The 19,024-nt window shown below is 56.2% G+C and overlaps 6 protein-coding genes across 6 annotated transcripts; 3 read left to right on the top strand and 3 right to left on the bottom strand.

Moving 5' to 3' along the window:
- Positions 1–4,463: 4,463 nt before the first annotated feature.
- On the top strand, positions 4,464–5,366 carry LTHEOB_3712 (uncharacterized protein; the record flags this gene model as incomplete). Its single annotated transcript, XM_035512666.1, has 1 exon — positions 4,464–5,366. The coding sequence occupies one exon, from the start codon at positions 4,464–4,466 to the stop codon at positions 5,364–5,366; it is 903 nt and encodes a 300-aa protein (XP_035362800.1).
- Positions 5,367–8,472: 3,106 nt separating this feature from the next.
- On the top strand, positions 8,473–10,867 carry LTHEOB_3711 (Oxidosqualene:lanosterol cyclase; the record flags this gene model as incomplete). The annotated part of the gene is made up of 3 exons (XM_035512665.1): positions 8,473–8,721; positions 8,809–10,718; positions 10,777–10,867. 3 exons carry the CDS (start codon positions 8,473–8,475, stop codon positions 10,865–10,867), a joined length of 2,250 nt encoding a protein of 749 aa, XP_035362799.1.
- A 465-nt stretch (positions 10,868–11,332) lies between these two features.
- LTHEOB_3710 (Zinc finger C2H2-type protein) lies at positions 11,333–12,709 on the bottom strand (the record flags this gene model as incomplete). Its single annotated transcript, XM_035512664.1, has 1 exon — positions 11,333–12,709. One exon carries the CDS (start codon positions 12,707–12,709, stop codon positions 11,333–11,335), a length of 1,377 nt encoding a protein of 458 aa, XP_035362798.1.
- A 748-nt stretch (positions 12,710–13,457) lies between these two features.
- Positions 13,458–14,794, top strand: LTHEOB_3709 (uncharacterized protein; the record flags this gene model as incomplete). The annotated part of the gene is made up of 2 exons (XM_035512662.1): positions 13,458–13,587; positions 13,638–14,794. The coding sequence occupies 2 exons, from the start codon at positions 13,458–13,460 to the stop codon at positions 14,792–14,794; spliced, it is 1,287 nt and encodes a 428-aa protein (XP_035362797.1).
- A 714-nt stretch (positions 14,795–15,508) lies between these two features.
- LTHEOB_3708 (Homodimeric type) lies at positions 15,509–16,653 on the bottom strand (the record flags this gene model as incomplete). The annotated part of the gene is made up of 2 exons (XM_035512661.1): positions 15,509–16,456; positions 16,519–16,653. 2 exons carry the CDS (start codon positions 16,651–16,653, stop codon positions 15,509–15,511), a joined length of 1,083 nt encoding a protein of 360 aa, XP_035362796.1.
- A 257-nt stretch (positions 16,654–16,910) lies between these two features.
- Positions 16,911–18,453, bottom strand: LTHEOB_3707 (Homodimeric type; the record flags this gene model as incomplete). Its single annotated transcript, XM_035512660.1, has 3 exons — positions 16,911–17,468; positions 17,519–18,322; positions 18,376–18,453. 3 exons carry the CDS (start codon positions 18,451–18,453, stop codon positions 16,911–16,913), a joined length of 1,440 nt encoding a protein of 479 aa, XP_035362795.1.
- Positions 18,454–19,024: the final 571 nt, after the last annotated feature.

The raw sequence follows: 19,024 nt of genomic DNA, 5'->3' as shown, positions 1-19,024 counted from the left end.
CACCGCAATAGCGATCTCCGTATGCATGGACCCGTCATAAATGGTGATACGTCAAGTTCGCAATATCAGCTCTGCCTAAAGCCTGGCAGTCCTAATCCACCGGTCAGAGCAGCCCTATTCCAAGTCCATGGACTGGCTTGGGCTCGACCCAACCCCTTGGGCCAATTGCAACGTGGTCGTGCCGTGCAACGCACCTGAAATTTCGGGAGCGAGTAAGACGGGAGGGGCGGGGTGGGGTTGGGAGGCGCGGGAAGACGGCGTCCCGGCTCCTTTTTCTTGAGCTGCAGGCGCCGCGCGGCGCCTGGGGGCCAGGCACAAGTCGGAAACTTTTGTGTAGCGTTGTGAGTACTATTTTCGGAAAAAGAAAAGAAAAAAGGGCTTGGGGTTGACCAATGAGGGTGGGAACCGTAGCACACAAGAAGAAAGTCCTGATTGACTCTCGTGTCATGCCTTTTGTTTTCCCTACTTTTTTTGTATTTATGAGACATCGTGGTATGCCTAGATTGAAATAGGTCAACTGGGGAGTGCGAAGAGCAACATACTATAATGAATGCGTATAGGCAATGTAAGAAGAAAATTCAAAGCGGGACTACCGATTGATTCATGCTCCAGGTACCTATCCACCTCCTTTGCTCGCGGAGTCTCCTCCGATTCTCAGGACACATAGGATCGCGCTGGCCCGGACGAGTTGGCCCAGGAAGCTGCTAGTACGTGCCCTTCGATTCTTGAAGATAGCAACCGGTTAGTCCGGAGACATGCATTAAGCCGAAGCTTATTCTAGTAGCTCAATGTGTCTTTCTTTCCCTCTGGATTTCGGCGGAAGTGCGGAAAAGCAGAGTGACCCGCATAAAAAGGTCAAGGAGGATCGTAACCCAGGGCTGTGGTAACTACGGTTTATCCGCACCTCGCCTATTTTCGTGCTACGCCCAACAATTGCTGTCAAGCGCAAGTAAGCGAGCGGTGCTAGCGTGTGTAACCACATTTGGGCAGCGATCCGGCAATGGTGGATGGCTTTGATGTTTCCGTGGAGACAGGTGGAAATAGGGTTTTTGCACTAGGTTTTCATTGCCCATGCGGAGATTCAGAGTCGTACCTTAGAGTCAGCCCTACTCGTCGCCGTTACGATTGCGGCTATGCAGTAGATGAGCCCAGACAATTAACGGAAACTCACGGCACGTGGTAGGGCGAAGCAAAGTCTGAAAGCAGGCGTGCAAAGAGAAGCGGTAGCAAACATGACCGAATGATTGCTTCATCAGTCAACGCCACATTCTCTACTAGTTGTTGCCATGGCACCCGACCCGATCATGTAGGATTTAGAGAGCATTTAGTCCTTCCGAAGCTCCGCAATTTTCTTCCGGCTCCGAAAACGGTGATTGAGATAAACCCACAAGAATATCCGGGGGCAACGGCTTGGGTGGAGCGTACCTAGTCACCCGCCTGTTGAGCCAGCCACATGGACCCGACTGAATGACTAGCTCCCGTGATCTGCGTCGGGCGTCCGGATTGCAGGTGCTCATGGCTGACTGAAAGCTGCCGTGGAACATTGGCTTTCACAGTTGCTGCCGCTGGCCCGCTCGCTAGACGGCACGCAAGTGCGTCTCAAAGAGGCGGGGGGAGGAAGGGCATCCATGAACTTCACCCAACAGGCTGCTTGCCTGGTTTTCTGGGTGGGGCCGGCATTTCCCATTCTCTTTCAGCTGGCAGGACGGTGCGGGTGGGTATCACCGTGCTCGACGCATGGTCGTGCATGCCACTGTCAGCTGCCCGCGCGGTAGAGCCGTTCGCGTGGGCTAGCAGCACGCGCAAGCTGCGGGAGCGTTGTACCAGTTGCTTGGAGCGGTAAGTACATAAAAGCAATGCTCGGTGGTGGTACTGGAAATTCTAGAATGCTGTGGTGGTGGCTGAGAGAGGAATGGCTCGGGTAAATTTTGATACGGCAGATGCAGGAGAGAAGCTGCAGATGACGCTGGCGGGTTGCACGCGTCCTGGCGCCAGCTGATGAGCGTGGTTACATCGAGAGAGCTTAGCCGCGATACGGAATCCGGTTGGTGGTCGCGGAGCGGGAGTGCCTGAAGCTAGAAGAAGTGCGTAGCGATGACGAAATAATAGGAGGACTGTGCGAGAAGAGAAAGGAGTGGCAAGGAAGGATGACGGGCTGCTATAGCGCAGCGATCCTTAGTCAATGCAAAGCAGCGCTTGACGACTGCCAAGACGAGCGTTTGGGGAAGTTTACGGACGAAACGAGCGAGCGCAAAAATAGAAACCGTCGCACGACTGACCAAAGCCATCTTTGGTGAGCCCCAGAGAAAATGTCACCCAGCCTCGTGTGCTGCTGGATGCGGACTAAGGCTCACGTTCAGGGTCCAGCAGCCTCAATCTATCCGAGGTGCCACTTGATTTTCTCTCGCGCCGGCGCCGCTGCACCAGCACGCTCCACCATCTGAGGCAGCCGTGGCAGCGAAAAGGTAAGCCCTACAGCGACGAGTGTGCGGAGCGGCCTCTGCGCGCGCGGGTGGCGGGCTAAAAAAGTCGCCATGCTTTGACGTTTTAAGGGTCCTGCTGCAAAGTGGGCGTGCGGCCACCAGCGGCGGGCGAATCCTGCAAGGCGATTGGTGGAGGCGCGTTCGATGGTGCGGTGCTGACGGGCGGGTGTGAACAGACGGGAGGTGTGGAGGGTGTCCGATCTTGCATGAGGCGTGCAGCAGTAATGCATTTCGCGATCGCCGCGGTGGATGGCGGGTTAGCTGGGCGGCCTAGCACGACGTCGCGATAGCTCGGATTAGGCAAGGACCAGAGGTTGAGGTTTAGAGCCCGGCACATTGTCAGGGTGGGGCCTGCCTCGCTTGCTCGGCAGACGTTCACGGCGGTCTATCGATCCATGCGCTGGGGTGCAGTCGCCGGCGCGAGCGGGATTTTTCATTGCAATGGCGTCGTCGTCTGGGCGGGGTGAAGACGCTGCGAGCAGGCTTGCAGCTTCACAATCGCCATTGTGCAGCACGCTGCAGGATGAAGACAGTCACAAGATGAGGCGGCAAAGTCTAATTGATAGCAGTCGGCAGATCTCTTGGGAAGGTCGAGATAACGAGGCTGGATAGAGGGCAATGTCCGAGCCGGCCAAGCATCTTCTCGAAGCAAGGGCGCGGGGGTCAAGCTCTAGTCGCAGGTGCGGGGCCCGCTGGAAAGACCACGAAGGAGCAGATCGAAGAGTACGCGTCGAGTGGAGGCCTGGGAAGACGTCCAATGCGCCCGCATCCTGGTCGCATAAGTTGACTGGGACGGCTGTTAATGCCCAGGGCCAAAACCTGGAGGAAGCGCGAAGCAAGCAGGCATTTGCAAGCTCACGGCTCGCTTGAGACTTGGACGGCATCCCTGTGCGCCAGCATGCGTCGGCAAGCTCCCGAGCCATTGCGGAGAGCGCATGGGTGCGTTTCTGGTGTTGAGCCCGCCGGCACCTTGCGAGCACCGTGTGGAGCCATATGGAAGACAGTGGACCTCCAGATCGGCCGATGAAAGGCGCCCCGAAGAGTCGAATCGCCGCGGCCGTCGACGACCAGCGCGTCGTCATTATCACTGGTGCCCGGTGGTTTCAGCTGTGGAGAGGCTGCTGGGAGACGGCCAGCGCAAACCGTGGGCCAGCGGCGGGCACAGCAGAGCTGCAGGCGTGTGTCGATCGCGTTGCTTCCTCTCAGCTGAGCCGAGAGCCGTGAAGCCTGCGGAAGGGCAACACGCTGCCGCCCGGGCTTGGAAAGCGGGCCCAAGCGCCTTGCGTCGGGGCCGCCGCGTGAGGCGTGGCTGGCCTGCTACCGTTCTGCCGTGATTCACTTGTCGCTGGCTTTCCATGGAATCGTACCTAGCGCCCAGGTCGTCGTGCCATCGACTAAGCGAAGCAGAGGCTACTACTATATTGTAACGCGCCGCCCTCCTCCTGGTTACCGCACACCACCATCGGTCACTCTCCATCCGCTCTTCACTCTCAAAGGCGCTTCCAAGGCGCAGCCACCCTGAGAATCCGAGCGCCGTCGGATCCACACACACAATCTCCCGACTAGCAGCGAACGCGAGCACCCGCGACCTCTGCCTCAGCCTCACAATCTCCTCGAAACGGACCGTCCGCTGACCCCGAGCCCGTTCGCCTAGCCTGTTCCACCACCCGTGCAGCGTCCGTGATACTAAGAGACGCGCGCGACCGCGTCAATCTCGCTGCGCTGTCCATCCCTGCCTTTTTCTTTGTCCGCTCACCGCGCCGTTGATCTACAATGTCCGCCATGGTGGACTCTTACGCACCGCCGGCCGCACGCTTGCCACATCGCAAGCCCGTGCCTCAGGCCGGCCTCCAGCCCTTGACACAGATCGTTCCTGAGCAGCGCACTTCTCACTCTCGCTCCCGAACTTCTTCAAGCTCCATTTTCCCGCAGCAGCCTGCCTCCAACTTCACCTACCAACCGCCCCAGTACCAGCCCGCCATGACACAGTACAACACCAACCAGACCCGCCGCACTCTCTCCAATGCCACCACCTCCACGTCCTCGACCAGCACCAGCGCCGGCGCCGGCAATGCTCGCCGCAACTCGGACCTGCGCCGCTCGTCGTCTGGCCGCTCGACTGCCAGCCAAACCTCGTCGAGCTACGTTGCCCTGATGCGTCGGCAAAAGGCCACCGTCTGGTGCGATCGTGCCCAGTTTGAAGACCCGCGCCTGCTCGCCCAGCAGCGCGCCGCCAAGATGCGTGCCACCATGGAAGTTGTCGGCGGCCACCAGGCCAGCAGAACCTCGACCTCGTCTTCCGGAGTAGCCGCCGGTGTTCGCTCCAAGATCAGACATCACGGTGCCCCCAAGGCCTCGCTCTACACCCCCGCAAACCTCTCCGGCAACGGCGTGCCCATGCGCCTGAGCGCCAGCGAAGTCGACGAGGGCGACAGCGACAACGATAGCAACAGCTTCAACAATCTCCACAACCGTAGCGGCAGTGGACGCAGCTCGCTGGGCTCGGGACGCAGGGTATACTCTTATGTCGGCCCCTCGGGCGCCCGGAATAGCACGAGCAGTACACCACCGAGCGGCCAGGGCAACAGCCCAACGGAACTGGTGGCGGAAGAGACTCCGATGCAGGGAGATTTTGCCAGAAGGCAGAGCGAATACTTCGTCCAACACCGGGACACCGGTCTTTCCGCCGGCAGCGGCAGCTCTGGAGAACGCGAGAACAGTTTCGGCGGGTTGGGGCAGATGCCGCAACACGAGCCGCAGGCGGCACACGCGCACAAAGCCTCGGATGATTTGAGGCGGAGAGGGAGTGTCGACGACAGGACGATGACGATGAGCGGAGCCGTGAGGCTGTTTGTTGCCAATCCCGACGACGACAGCGATTGAGCGACCTTACCAAAAGCATTATACCCATATCACCACACACGGGGCCAAGAGTTATAGATTCGAGATGAGAGCAATGAGGGCTTTGTTTTACTGCTTTTTCTATACCACTTTCGCAGACTCTTTTGACGAGCTGCAGTCAAAACTCTGGAGCGTCTTTTCCTTGATTATATCCATCGCTTGGCAGCATGTTTTCCTTGCATCGGCGTTCGTCACACTGGTCACCATTGGGCTCTTTTCATTGCTGCTCTTGGGTACACGCATGGCGTTCACTTTTCATCTGGTCTTATCGGCGGCAATACTGTTTTTTTTCTGTCCAACTCTGGTTCCTCGTAATTTCCTAGTCTACCTCTCGGTCTTTTCCCACCGTCTCATCTGTTTGCAGCGAATCGTTCTTTGTACACACTTCAAGTCTCATTTTCATTTTGTCCGGAACTGGGGAAAAGGAATGCCTAGGGACGTCTGAAACACTCTGACTGGAGCAGAGGATCGTCCCGCGTGTGGTGGTGCTGTACGCTATGTTTCCTTCGTTATTTGGAGTGCGACGCCGTCACACATCAGCGTACTGTTTGTCGTACATGGAGAGATATACCGACATGTCGTTAGAGTAATCTCGAGCAATCGCTACCACGTCACAAAGGCTTTGCTGTGTTGCGAAAAAAGTGTCTGGAACGATGATGTAATGCGTGTCTCATGACGAAGTCAAGCGTTTCCTCTATTTCCTTTGTTGTCGGTTTCAATTCCCTACGAACGATCGCGCGTTTCTCCCATCGGTACCTGATGCAACGACGGGAAGCTGGGTTGCACGGCATCCCCATCGTCCCAACCAAAGCATACAACGTTGTTCAACAGAGCCGTCGACATCTCAGATCTCCCGGCCGCCACTGTCGTCAAGCGTCGACTTAGTTGCCCGACGAACCGGCGAAAGCGCGCAACACCGTTTCACGCCCCGGCAGATGCGCCTCTGTCCTCGTACCCATGCTCCGTCTTCGACTGACCTTTTCCGGGCAGGTCGTACGAGTTTCGCGCGGCCCTCTGCTAATCATTTCTCGCGTCTTCGGGTCCAAGAGCGAGGATCGACCCCCTGCTCAGCCACGCCGCACAGCACAAGTGCACGCGCGCGGACTTCTTACGTGCATTGGTCAAGCGAAGCACAGGCAGACCGGGGCGGCGAAGGGGGATGCCTGGCTGCCAACGACAAGAACAGAGCAGAGCGCGAGAGCCTCCCCACCTTCCCTAAGCAGGCCAAGTGGGCGCACACGGCCGCGGAGAGTCCCCGTGGTTGGGTCAAACCAACGGAGTTGCCGCCAGCCCCTCAGCATAAATTTTCTACCATTTGCCTCAAAGTGTCGTTACTCCCTGCAGCACCCACCACTTGCGAGGCGAGACGGCGGTGGTGATCCTTGCATGAGAACCCCCCGTTGCCCATGTCTTCACGTTCTTCTCATTTGTTCGCATGCGCGAGAAGCAAGGGGGACAGGGTGATGATGATTCGCAGGGTGGATGCGGTTCTTCGGGACGGAGAGAGTGAGTGAGGGGCGGAGGCTCGGAGCGGGCCCGGCGAATACATACCTGGCACTCGGCGATTCCTTGCCATCAAAATCTCATCACTCATGGCGGAGAAAGCGCAATTCGTATCCGTTTTTTTCCCATACTCGCGCTCTATCTCTTACTCCAGCACTATTGAGGGCCACCTCATGAAGATCACACGCCGACTAGGTTTCTCCGTTATCGCAAGGTGCGGGTTACTATTAATTACTACCCGCCGACCCCTCCAATTGGGCCGTCGTTCACGATTGTAATTTACGATGAATCGAGGGTTACCGTGGTGGCAGGGCCACCAATTGCACACGGGCCTTACCCTCCTCGTCCCGGGCTGCTTCGAAAAATAGACGGCGATCGGCACGAGGTTTTGAGCGGATGACGTCTGCCATTCCACGGCCGCATTTTTTTCTTTTTCCGTTAGATCGATTGCTGGCGCGGACGCCGGCGCAATTAGCATGGTTCTCAATGGGAAAAAACGCATGGTGTTTAGGAGCGGGCTTGAGCAACTAGCGCATGTCCTAGGGCTGATAGAAGGTTGGCACTCGCAGTCACCCTGGACCCTTCTTTTTCGCGCGAGAAGATCTTGCAGCTACTACGGCTAGGTAGGTGGTAGGCCCGCAGTTAGGGGGAACATCGCATCGTATCCGCGATAGCTGATCCCACGAGGCCGGCAGACATCAATACGAGCACAGCGGGCGGTTGGCGCTTCAACCGCAAACAGAGTAACGCTAACGCCAGCTAGCGTACGGGCATCGTGCGCAAGCGCCGGCGACAGCCACATGAGCTAGCAAAGAGTGCCAGAAGGAGCTGTAGACGGTTTCGAAAACGTGCCGGTAGCCGCAGATCTCATAGGTGTTTTGGGTCGTCGTCCGTGCTTTGCTGCGATTTGCCGCTGCACTCTTCGGGACTCGGTCTTGCCGTGGTTCCGCCGTGCTGGCTGTCACTGCATCCACTTTCCCCTCCTCCGCTCCTCGCCTACGCCCGTGGATGGTAGGGCAAGCATGGGGCTGCATCCACCGCCCTCGCCCATGCAGCTTGCCTTGCTGTTCTCGTGTCGTGGCTTGTGTGTGTGAAGACTCCGGCGTGACAGCGTGACATGCAGCCTGCCCTCCACTTTTTTGACCGCAGCGATGGATATGGCATCGTAGCATCAGCATCACTAAGAACAGCGTCAGCAGTTCCATGTCTTCGGGGCGAGCAGACATGCCGGCCGCATGCGGAACACGTGGCTGACTCGTAGCGCGCGCGCTCATTCGCTGCGATGACGCGGCCACGACTCGGGCAAAGAACTGCGATTGTCGATTAGGGCCCGGCCCCTGCCAAGACTGCGGCTCGTTCGATTGCGTCTGCCTCCCATGTCAGTCGACCTGGGGAAGGCAGAAAGGCGGAGCTGACGCGCAAACAGGCACGCCGCACGCGCCAGAGCAGACGCAACACTGTGACGAGTCGACAAAGCTCCCGGCACTTCCGCCCGCAACCGCGCTTTACCCCTCTTCCTCGTCTGTCCCAAGATTAGCTTCCCAGGACCCGGCTTCCCCGCGGGCGTGCGCGCGAATAAATCGACATGGCCAGAACCACGCAGATCCGACAGGAACACGACGCAGACGCGAAGCAACCCGGCGCCGCTGCTGCCAATGGATCCGCAAACGGTACCGTGAGGTCTCCCGTCGACCCCAGCGAGAAAACAGACTACACGCGGTGGAGACTGCTGGACCAGAACGGTCGCCAGACGTGGCACTACCTGGAGTCGGATGAGGAGATTGCAAAATGGCCACAGACCACTGCGGATAAGTACTTCCTAGGCTTGGACACGGTAGGTTAGCCCCAGCATATACTGCATCTGTAACACGATGCTGGTGCCATTGGGCGTGCGCATCAGTCCATTGACGCTTGGTGCTAGAACCTCCCCGAGCTGCCTCCCGCGAAGACACCCGTCCAGGCCGTCAACAATGGCCTGTCCTTCTTCTCCCAGCTCCAGCTGCCCTCCGGTCAGTGGGCCTGTGAATATGGCGGTCCCATGTTCTTGCTTCCCGGTCTGGTGATAACTTGGTACGTCACCAAGACCCCGATCCCGGCCGCCTACAAGACAGAGATCAAGAACTATCTGTTCTCGCGACAACACCCCGAGGACGGCGGTTGGGGACTGCATATTGAGGGCCGGAGCTCGGTGTTCGGCACCGCGTGCAATTACGCCGTGCTACGCTTGCTTGGTGCCGATGCAGAGGATCCCAGGGTGGTGAAGGCTAGAGCATGCTTGCACAAGATGGGTGGTGCCGTCAATGGCCCGCACTGGTCCAAATTCTGGCTCAGCGTTCTCGGCGTCACACCCTGGGACATTGTCAACCCTGTGCCGCCTGAGCTGTGGTTACTGCCTGACTGGGTTCCGATCGCACCTTGGCGCTGGTGGATCCACATGCGTATGGTTTACCTGCCCATGGGGTACATTTGGTCCAAGAAATGGTCGTATCAGCCCGACAAGGTTGTGCTTGCACTGCGCCAGGAGCTCTTCACCCAGCCTTGGGAGAGCATCAACTGGGCTTCGCATAGGAACAGCATCTCGGTGCATGATAATTACCACCCGAAGACCTGGATACTGAACACCATCAACTGGGGGTTGGTCAACATCTGGAACCCTTATTTGAGGCCAAACTTCCTGTCCAAACGTGCTGAAGATTGGGTCTGGAGGCTGGTGCAGTACGAAGACCACAACACCGGCTACAATGATCTTGCTCCTGTCAGCGCCCCCATGAACCTCCTCTGCTGCTACATCCAGGAGGGGCCGGACAGCTACTCGGTAAGAAAGCATCGCGAAAATATCCTCATCTACTTCTGGGTGAAGAATGAGGGCATGCTCGCAAATGGTACCGACGGCGTGCAAATCTGGGACACATCGTTCCTCATCCAGGCGGCATATGAAGCAGGTGTTTGTGAGGACCCTCGCTGGAGGCCAGTACTCACCAAGGCTTTGACTTTCCTTGAAAAGCAACAGATCCGTGAGGATATTCACGAGGCGGACAAGTGCTACAGACACAAGCGAAAGGGTGCTTGGGCTTTCAGCACGAAGGACCAAGGCTACCCCGTGTCCGACTGCACCGCCGAAGGACTGAAGGCTGTGTTGCAGCTGCAAAGCATCCCCGGCTACCCTGAGCTGGTCTCGGAAGAGCGATTGAAGGATTCGGTGGACCTGCTACTCACCATGCAGAACCCGTCCGGCGGCTGCTCGTCCTACGAGCCGACCCGCGGTTCGGAGCTGATGGAGTACCTCAACGCCGCCGAAGTCTTCGACCGCATCATGGTCGAGTACGACTATCCCGAGTGCACGACGGCAGTCGTCACGGCACTATGCGCGGCGCGCACGCGGTGGCCGGACTACCGCGCAGCAGAGATCGAAGCCTTCATTCAGAGGGCACTGGCGTACATCCGGCGCGCACAGCGTGCAGACGGCAGCTGGTATGGCAGCTGGGGCATCTGCTTCACGTACGCAGGCATGTTCGCGCTCGAGTCGCTGGGTTGCGTGGGCGAGACGTACGCCAACTCGGAGCGTGTGCGTCGCGCGTGCAAGTTCTTCGTCGATCGCCAGATGGCCGATGGCGGCTGGGGCGAGAGCTACAGGAGCTCCGAGGAGATGCGCTGGGTCAACCACGAACAGAGCCAGGTTGTGCAGACGGCGTGGGCCGCCATCGGCCTCATGGAAGCCCAGTATCCCGATAAGGACGTCATCACTCGTGCCATCAGGCTGATCATGCAGAGGCAGCAGGCTAATGGCGAGTGGCTACAGGAGGCCATCGAGGGCGTGTTCAACAACAGCTGGTAAGTGTGATGTGATAACCCGTCTCTCGTTGAGATGCTGATGACTGATTCGTGGCAGCATGATTTCTTACCCGAACTACAAGTTCATCTTCACGATGAAGGCGCTGGGCATGTACGCGAAGAAGTACGGCGACGAGGCTTTGCTTTAGAGGCTGGTAGTGCATTGCATCGGTGTTGCAAAAATATTCGCTCGGTCGACTGGCTGCATTGGGGAACAGACCTCTTAGAGGATTGGTTCGAGAGAGACGAGGGACGGTTTTCGACGCTTCACGATCGACAGGAACGATAGAAGATGAAGGTAATTCTTAGGGTCTTGTAATGAGGACCCTTATTCTCGGTCTACATAATAGCATAACTTTCCACTCTTAAGAGATAAGTATTGATGGTGCCCATTTACTTGCCGTCGGCAGGGAGTTAAATTCGGGTAGAAAAGAGAAACATGAAAACTTTCATGAATTTAAAAGATAGGGCAGTCCTAACTTCGCAATATCCTGTCACAGGGTCATCTTACTGTTTGCCATTCAATTAACGTGCATTGGCGTCGATATATTGTTTCCACCTAGCATACTATGGATAATCCATGTAATATCGATCTCGTGGTCCCTTATCTCCCATCAGATGTCAACTCCATCCATGCAGTGGCCACACCAACCACAGTCCTTATCGCAAAGACCCCAATCATATCCGCCTCCAAAACCGTAGCCGTAACCGTAGCCGTAGCCAAAATTTCCACTGGTGTAGCCATACCCTGAGGATGAACTTCCTCCAGATCCTCCGCCACCTCCACCTCCACCTCCACCACCACTTCGACCTGGACGGTCACGCTGACTGTGATACTTCGGCTTGGGGGGCTTCGCCTTTTTTGCCGAGGAAGAGGAGGGTAAAGCGTTCGTCTCGGCTGCCTGGTTTGCGGAAATGGGGTTGGTAGTACTTGTCTGCTTCTGCTTCGAGCCTGAGTCTCCTGCTGCAGTCTCAGGTGACGATCTGTGCTTTGCAGATTGCCGCTGGTGGTTGCGCAGCGCTTTCGCGTCCTTCAAAGTCTTCCCACAACTGCACTGTACGCCGCCCTTCAATGAACGATCCTCAGCACCACTACTTTTCGCGTCATTGGCAGCAATCTTAACGCTCCTGGACTTTCGGCTCGATGACGAACTCGAACCCTCCTCTCTCATCTTTTGCTCCTTCTCTTGATCTTTACCCTCTTCCTCCCGGCGACGGGCTTTCCCCGTGTACACGGCCACCTGACTCCCGGGCGTGTGTACTGATGAGCCGGGCAAGTGTTTGTACACCTCAGCCCAGGTATCGAAAACGCGCCCGCACTCGCAAAGATGCACGTTTGTCCCCTCTCCCTCCTCCCTTTCCAATACACCATTTCCACCAACGGTAACGTTGTTTAGCCGCGCCCCCTCAATTAAAGCTGGCGGAGCCTCTCCCAAAGCCTTCATAAGCACCATAGCCGGCCTGTCACGGAACGGGCCGTGTGCCTTCGCGTTCTCGCGGTGCGTCCGCAGCGCACCCAGGGTTTGGAATTTCCTGCCGCAGTCGCATGGGATAGTGGGGGGTTGACCGTGACGACCGGGTGTGTTGGTGCTGTTACCGCCTCTGTTGCTAACATTGGGGTTGCTACTACTCGATGTGTTATTTCCGTTGTTGTCTTTGGTTCGATTTGTGCCGCTGTCGTCTCCTTCGCTCTTGTTTTTGTTCTTCGCCTTTTTCTTCTTCTTTGTGGACTTGCTGCTTGGCAGCTGTTTCTCAGAATCATTCTGCGCTGGCTGTTGTTCTTTCTTCACCACAGCAGCAGTGGCGATTATCGACTTCTTCTTAGTTCTCTTTGGTGGCTTGCTACCACTGCTTTGGTTATTATTGGGTATGGCAGCGGATGGCCTGAGAGCGCTTTTGCCGGGGTTGGTGGTGCGGTTGCCACCTTCATCGCGAATTGTGGTAGTAGTCTGCTCAGTTGGAGCATTGATGTTCGAATTCGGGGTAGCCATCTTGGGTGGCGTAGAGAAGTAGAATTATTTTGAATGGGTGTGGCTGAAGAGCTGCGGATAGAAAAAGGAAGAGGGGGACGCCAGGAGACTTTAAATGCTGGTTAGAGGTGTGCGGCGCTTGCTGACACGTCAAGCTGCTGTGCGGCGAGGGTCTGCATGGGTGTGGTTTGTTGTTTATGCAAGCTGCGCATGGGTACTAGCGAATGAGATGGTGCAGGCGGGTCGGGACATCACTGAGCTAACAAGTAGTGGATCGACACTCGTTCGAACGAGAACTTTAATTAGACATCTCGTTCTTAGGTTAAGAACACCTTGGATCGAACGAATGCTTGATTTTATGCTTTCTCAACAGGAGCGTCTCACTGAAATGGAGAAGTCGTTGCCGCCAAAGCATCCACCGAGCCTAACCTCCCGCGCGGCACAGAGCGGGGGCACGAGACACAGACCATCAGCTTGTAGGCAACAACGAAAATCCTAAAAGCAAATATGCGGCTGAACTTATTCTCGATGACTCGGAACCTGCATTTCCCCCCAGCCACCCATCTATTTGCACCCCATGGCACGCGAAAATCCACGTACGCTCAGCCGGACAAGGCTGGACGCTCTGACAGCGGAGCTGATAGACGAGATACTGGCTCTTCTTGATCACGAATCCTTAAAGCGCCTTCGCTCTTGTTGCAAATGGTTAGCCAGGGATAGCGCGTGCCATCTCTTCCGGACAATTCGCGTCGATCTCAGTGTCCAAAGCATGGAACGCATCATCGGGATTGCCGAGATTGATGCCATCTCCAGCTGCGTAAGGAATCTGGTCTTACTGAATTGGGAAGGCTGGCGCGAATATGAATACGACGAGTTCTGCAATAAGCTCGTCCTTGAAGGTGGACCCAAACATAGCTGCGATGGTGAGTATCGCTAATTCAGACGGCAGATTGGCGGACTAGAAGGGACGAAGGCTTTATGAAACCGCTGTACGATGAGTACATGGATGACTGCGATGAATGCAGCCTAGCATGGTGCCTTAAAAATGCTCCGCAGCCTCTTCATTACACTACAAAAGACCAGGCAGCCGGGAAGCGAGCATTGTCAAGATATGAACGGGCTTGTCTTGGATTTGAGGCTGCGGTAATGAAGTTCCCGAACCTTAAACACGTCAAAGCCGACTTTGGGGCCCCTTTCAAAAGGATCCAGCGGTGGCGAGCCTATCAACTTGAGCCAGCAAAATTCGAGTCTCATGGAAACCATGCGAGCGACGATGTATACTTCGCAGCCAGAACCGTTTTGCTCCGGGCCCTTGGCTTGCGCAGTTCTCTGAGCAGCAGTTTGACCTCTCTATATCTCGACATCACCGAAGAGCTGTGGGCCGTAGGCGAGCTGGACCGCTTCTGGAGGGAAAACGATAACTTCAACGCCAGCAATGGACATGTCGACGAAAGTCTCATCAAGCAGCAGGTGAATCTGATGGAAGACTCCTTCATCCATCTTACGGATTTGCGCATTGGGGTCCTCGAACGTGGCTTCCCAACTCCGTATAGGGGCTTAGTCTTGCCCCGATTCCTTCGAAGAGCCACAAAGCTCCAACGCCTTCATCTCTCTCTTCCAACCACCTGGCTTCTCGCAGAAGGTGGTACTGAAGACATTCTCGGCAGGATCGTGGGTGGCCTGCGGTGGGCAGAGCTTCGAGAAGTTACACTCCAGGTAGCCTTCACCTTCGGCTCTTTCCTCGACTTCTTATCAGCACACGCCGAGACCATCACCTCGCTCACTATATACCGATGCGACATGTTCGGTGGCACTTGGCCAAACATGTACCGGGCCATGCACGACATTCATTTCCGAAGTTTGAGACGTCTCGACTTCAGGCAGTGCGCGGACGAAGACCCTGACGTGCCGCCATTGGCTGCCTTTTCTCGCAATAACATCGCCGTTTCTCATCATTCGATGTTCGAGATGAAGGAGTTGTGGATGGGCTATTCAGAGGAGATATACGAGTATATCTTAGGAAAGATTAATTTGATGCCTCCGCTATTCCGATGCGGTGATTACGAAAGCGAGCAAAGCGAGGACGACGTGGTGGTAATACTGTAGCCGATGGCTAGCGCGAAGAATAGGCCCTAGAGAATAGCGTCAGTATGCCTCAGTTCTTTTTTGTTTTTTTTTTGGTGAAAAGCAACATTCATGGGTAGTTGAAGCTATCGTCTGGACATGAATGTATAATTATTAATTCCACATTTGCATCCGGATGATAGCTTCAACGATCCATAAATGTTTCTTTTCTTAAACATAAAACATAAAACAAAAAAAAAGAACTAAGGCATACTTACAAGGGGGATATCGCAGCCGAAGGCTAGCTTGAAGAATGGTAAAGCCCCAAGCATAACTATGCCCCAACCTTTTTTCTTAGAAGAATAACATGTGTGGGTAGCTGAAGCTATCATTCAGACGTGATTATATAATTATTAATTCAACATTTACATCCGGACGATAGCTTCAAATACCTATAGTATGAGCGGAAATCCATCGGCTGCAAGAGGGGACTGTACGCTATTTTCTAGGACCCCCGCTATTCTTCGCGCGAGCCATTGGCTGCAGTACCCCTCTGTATCAGCAACTCCATTTCTTAGTGAGGCTGTAGCCTTGCCATACCGCCTATAGAAAACAAAGAACGAACAGATAAGAAATAAACCTAGCACTTTAAGTACAACACCGTACAATACCTGACATTTTCAGCCAAATCACTCCCGATCCAACCGACCAAACGCTATTCGACTCTATACTCCTCAGGACACAGCACAAGACACTCTACTTCCACGCCACACTCCACGTATTCTGTCCCTTCCTAAACGGTACAACCTCCACTTCACCCTCCTTGTGCTTCACAACATCCACAACCTTCTCTCCTTGCCTCTTCAACACGATCCTCTCCCCACGCTCATCGCCAACCTTATAGAAAGCTCTCCCGTATCTGCTCAAAAATCCCTCCAGATTCTCCTTAGTCACTTCCTCCTCCTTCAACCAACCCTTCGTCACCGCCGCCTCAAACGCGTCCAGGACCAACTGCACCGCATACGGCTGGGTGAAGACTCCGGCAGCAGCACCGGGCCCGCTCTTCGCGGTGATAGGATGCGGGGCGCTGTCGGTGCCGAAGAAGAACTTGGGACCGCCCTGGGCCGCGGCGCGCAGCAGGGCGTGGCGGTCGGCGGGGAGCTTGGCGACGGGCTTGCAGAAGTGGAAGGCGTTGCCGACGACGTCGTCGACGGTGAGGTAGAGGTGGTGTGCGGTGATGGTGGCCGCGACCGTGTCGCCGCAGCTCTCGACGGCGGCGATGGCAGCGGCCGACGTGCAATGCTCGAGGATGATGCGCAGCTTGGGGAACTTGGCGTGCAGCTCGCGCAGCGTGGGCAGGAAGCGCTCCTCGGCGTTCAGCACCGTGATGTCGCCCGCCGCCGACGCCGACGGCGGCAGCTCGCCGTGCAGGTTCAGCACCATGTCCTGCCGCTCCATCTCGGCGAAGACCGGGTAGAAGGACGCGTAGTCGACGACGCCCGCCGACGAGTTGGTCGTCACGCCCGCTGGATAAGACTTCACGCCGGTGACGCCGGCTTTCTTGGCCGCGACAATGGTTTCCGGCGTGATGTCCGGGTGCAGGTAGAGCGAGGAGAGGAAGGTGACGTTCGGCTCGATGGCTTGCAGGCGGGCGCGGTAGGCGAGGGTAGCGTCGACGGTGGTGAGCGGCGGAACGAGGTTAGGCTGCAGCAGAGAAGTAAAAAGGTCAGCTCAAAGGAGCTCAGCACAATTGATGACTCCCATACCATGACATAGACGGTATTCACGCCTCCTTGGCGTATAGTGGGAGTGACGGTTTCCATCATTGCACCGTCGCGCAGATGGACGTGCATATCGGCCGCGGCGGGCAACTCCAGACCGTCGAACTTTCCGAGAGGCATTGTGGGGGTGTTGATGAGCTCAAGAGAGAGGGTGGTGTAGGAGAAGTTAAAGTGTGGAGAGAGAGCGTGGGGTATGGAGGGGCAGCTCAGAAATTCTGTGACGTCGGCGATAGTCGGAGATAGAATCTGAACATTGGCCAATCGCATTGAGGCTGATCGGCAGCACGCTAGATCTTCAAATGTAGAGTGAAAACGATTCTACTGGTTATCTTACAATACACATAAAACAGCCTGTTGTCTTTTCATGTACTCTTAGTCTACCTCCGTCTTCTCGGCCTGTCCGCCTTCTCCTCAGCCTGCCTCCGCTTCTCGTAATCCGCCGCTCGGTCCAAGAACTCTTTGGCCTGCTTGGTTTTGGCCCGCGAATCCTGTGCCATGCCCGCCCTCCTCAAGACTCCCTCTTTAAATTCCCTGAGCTCCTTCCTGGTCTCCTTGTACGAGCTCTTAAGCCTGTCCAATGGGCTCTGTTCCACAGTCTTCTTGTTGATCGGGCCAGCGTGAGCGATGCTAGACTTCACAGAGGGTGGCTCCCACTTGAACTGTCCAAGAGTGGGCGCAATGCTGCGAGCCTTCACGTCGATGACGCCGGGCCGGGCGGTGTGGACAATCGGGGAGATGCCAAACATATCGCGGACACTTGGGTTGCGGAGAATCCTCGATTGCAGCATACCGAGCGTGGAGGCAGCGAAAAAGGAAAGCTGCACCGTAGCCGGTTGGGCAATGGTGAAGATCACGGCGAGTATGGGCATGAAGTAGAGCAGGAACTTCCTCTGCAGGCCGGTCAACTGCTTCATGGCTCCGGTTTCACCACCTGTCTGCCTGAGAGTTAGTGAAAGTGGCGGCGCGAACTGTAGGGTCGACTAACCCTCGAAACGATGTGAATGAGCGCACCGAAGGCGACCGGCAAGATGCAATACGGGTCCGCCACTGTGAGGTCCTTCAACCACAGGAGGCCACCGGTCTCGAGTCCCGGAACCGGCAGCGCAGCCATAGCCCTCAGCAGCTTCCATGTGCAGTAACCGGTGATAGCCTGGGCGGCGGGAGCATAGAAAGCCTCCCATACTTTGATGCCCGCGTGTTTATAAACCTGCATGAGCTCCATGCGCGCCATCATCATCTGATCCGTATTCCCCGCGATGCGCGCTGCGTTCATCTTTGCGCTCAGTGGGTCCGTGATCTCCTTGAGCGCCGTCTGGCGCGCCGTGACGTCCGACGTCTTCATGAACAGCGGAAACAGTGCCGTGCGCACGACGACAGCCGTCACGATGATAGACGACCACCATGGGAGGTCTCCCCAGATGTGCACATGTTCGAGCAGCCATTCGATGCATGCAGTCGGGCCCCAGCCATAGTCCAGGCCAATGGCTTTCAGGTAGCCGATCTGCTCGGGCATGTTGGCAATGTTGGCGAGAAATGCGTCCGTAACGCCATCAACGCTCTCGGAAGCGGCTTGGACGGGTGTGCTGGAGGCTACATCGGCGGCTGCTGCTTTGGAGTTCTCGAGGACCGACGACGTTGCTGAGGTCGAGGCGAAGCGGATTGCAGACACGGCGGAGCCCGCAACAAGGGGCGTGCGGAGAGCGGGAGCATTCAGCGCGCTGCGGAGGCCCAGCGAAGGGTTCCGGGCGCGTAGAAGCACGGGAGTTTTCAACGACGCATGTGTAGAGAACTTAATGCTCGGCGATCAGATCAGCGGTTCGGGGACGACCACGGGAAACATACCTGTCTCGGAGCGCGCAGGGGGGTCTGGAGCGCTATCCTGGCGTAATTGGCGGGCCGGAGCCCTCTGCTTTTCATCATTGTTGCTGAAGGCGCTGTGCTATGAAGTTTTCGTTGCTGCCGCGCATGCGAAGTTGGACCAGAACAAAACTGTGGTTGCTGCAGCCCACCGTAGCCGCACTTCGGCCGCCGCAAGCGCGCCATTTGCACAGCCCGTCACGCCGCAGAGCAAACAAGGATGCAGGACGATTCTCTTCCAATTAATTGTTCATGTCTTCGCTAAACATACAATTCTTCTGAGTTCTGCCAGCAAATACTGCCAAACCCCAAAACCCCCTTTCGCATGCACTTTATCAATGCCCCTTCACTCGCGGCCTTGGTCCAACGTGCTCCGGAGTGTGATGCGGAAAGAGAAGGCTTTTTGGAAAGTAAAACATGCAAAGAAAAGAAGAAACAGCATCGAACTGAACCCATCGAAGCAAATCAAAAAGCCATCAGACCCGGGGAATTGTACAAAATGGCTGTAACCCTCCATAGCTCCTGTTTTTCCATGCTGTTCGCCTCGCACCGATTCCCTTCTAAACGGATGCTATCCCGTAATCATCTGCTCGTGTTCAGACATGACCGTCCCAATCCGTATGCGCCGCAAAGA

This window comes from Lasiodiplodia theobromae, assembly GCF_012971845.1.
Source record: "Lasiodiplodia theobromae strain AM2As chromosome Unknown scaffold_9, whole genome shotgun sequence".
In the NCBI taxonomy this organism is placed as follows: domain Eukaryota; kingdom Fungi; phylum Ascomycota; class Dothideomycetes; order Botryosphaeriales; family Botryosphaeriaceae; genus Lasiodiplodia; species Lasiodiplodia theobromae.
Note: the sequence above shows the minus strand (reverse complement) of the source record. Positions and strands in the feature narration are given on the sequence as shown.